The sequence below is a fragment of the Pteropus alecto genome, unplaced genomic scaffold (genome assembly GCF_000325575.1).
Source record: "Pteropus alecto unplaced genomic scaffold, ASM32557v1 scaffold22, whole genome shotgun sequence".
Taxonomy (NCBI): domain Eukaryota; kingdom Metazoa; phylum Chordata; class Mammalia; order Chiroptera; family Pteropodidae; genus Pteropus; species Pteropus alecto.
The window spans coordinates 13,538,629-13,540,336 of record NW_006434839.1 but is presented as its reverse complement, the minus strand read 5'-3'; the positions used below and the strand labels follow the sequence as shown (position 1 = coordinate 13,540,336).

Below are 1,708 nucleotides of genomic sequence, written 5' to 3'. Positions count from 1 at the left end.
TCCAGGATGGAGATCAAATATCTTAACACAGTGTCACCTGTTGGAATTGCTAGAAAAGATTTATTTAAAAATCAATTCATAGACTGTATTTTTACATTCGTTAGTTTCTTTTCACTTGTGTGCTTGACAGAGGCACTTTAAGAGCTAATGACTGTAGTCCCACGGGTACAAGACACTGAGTTTCAGCAATCACTGATAAATGCAGAAAGGAATTAAAGTGAAATTAAAAAGAAAATAAATGCATCATTAATTCAGAAAATGTCCCTAATCTTGTAAAAATCACACGTCTCTGATCTGAAGAACTTCCTCACTTAAAAAAAAAAAAAAAAGGAAAAAGTTTAGTAGCTATCACCCACCAACACCCAAATAAGTGAATACTACAGCTTTCCGATGTTAAGGTATAATGGTTTTGTTGTTCGGGTTTTAAAATATTGATGAGTTTAATATTTTGAGTTATGTTTCAAAGTATTGTATTATGCATAGGTTTCAAATTGTCAGAAAAACTAAAATATCGAATAAAACATGTTGGAAGAGTTTAGTAAAACGTATAAAAATTAAAAGGCTAAAAAACCTCGCTCTTTTAAACTTGTAAAAATAAATCGCATTCGCTCGGGGGAATCCAGAGGCTTTTTTTTTTTTTTCCTTAGTTAGTTTAGTTAGTTGGTCTGTACTGCACCCGCCCCAACGCGTTGGAAAGTAGGTCCTGGTACACACTAAGGAATATCCAACCAGGTAAATACATCAGAGTGATGAGGCCCATGAAATTGAGCGGGTAGTGAGAATAGTCCCAGGAACAAGCGCTGCACATGCGGAGTCCCAGACCCCAGGACAACTCCCACACGTAGATGAAGATCACGTAGATAGGCACCCGCTTCCAGGTGCCCCAGCCGCATGTGTAGTATAGGTGGAAGTAGAGCTTTTCCACCACGAAACTGCAGCTGCCATACATAAAAAAGGACCAGAGCGACGTATGGCCGCTGGTCGCCCCGTGCCCCAGCCTCAGCACGTTAAAGAAAAAGGTGAAGAAGATCTCATCCAAAAAGCCATGCATTCCGAAAAAAAGAAAGCGGAGCAGGTCCGGTAGCCCCGGGCTGGGGGATCCTCCGGTGCTCCTTGGGCCACCGGGTCGCCGCTGCCGGTCACCCGCCGCCGCAGGGACTCGGGCTCCGGGAGGGGCGGGGGACGCGCCCAGTTGTTGCTGCTGCTGCCGCTGCGGCCGGTACTGCAAGCACAGGAAGCGCTTCAGGAACACTTGCGAGTGGTAGAGCGCCAGCATGTACTGCAGCGCCAGGTCCAGCGCCCCCGGCGCCACCGCGCCGGCCAGCCCGCTTCCCGGGCTGAGCAGCAGAACCTGGCCCGCCAGGATATGCAGCCCCACGTGCGCCGAGGGGTAGAGGAGGAAATTGAAGACGAAGGCGCTAGGGCAGCGCCACTGCTGTAGGTAAACCTTCTCCAGGGCGAAGTGGGTGAGCGAGTGCAGGAGGCAGCTGTAGGGCGACGAGAAGCCCAGCATCCGGCGGTCGGGACTGCGAGCGAAGCGCTGCGCGCAGGACACGAGCACGTCCAGGGTGATCCCGTGCATCCCGTAGAAGTAGAGGCGCATCCAGGCTGGCAGCTCGGCGCCCTCGGCGGGCGCCTGAGCACTGGACAGAGGCTCGGGGCGGCTGCGGGCAGCCTCACCTCCCAGTCCTCCGGAGGGCCCCAGACC

The 1,708-nt window shown here is 50.9% G+C and overlaps 1 protein-coding gene across 1 annotated transcript in view; it reads right to left on the bottom strand.

The window, feature by feature from the left end:
• Positions 1 to 652: 652 nt before the first annotated feature.
• The window catches only part of TMEM229A (transmembrane protein 229A), a 49,873-nt gene continuing 48,817 nt past the window's right edge, over positions 653 to 1,708 (bottom strand). The window contains exon 5 of the mRNA XM_006910667.2: positions 653 to 1,689. Coding sequence (XP_006910729.2) covers positions 653 to 1,689 — 1,037 coding nt within the window. The remainder of the gene's footprint in view (positions 1,690 to 1,708) is intronic.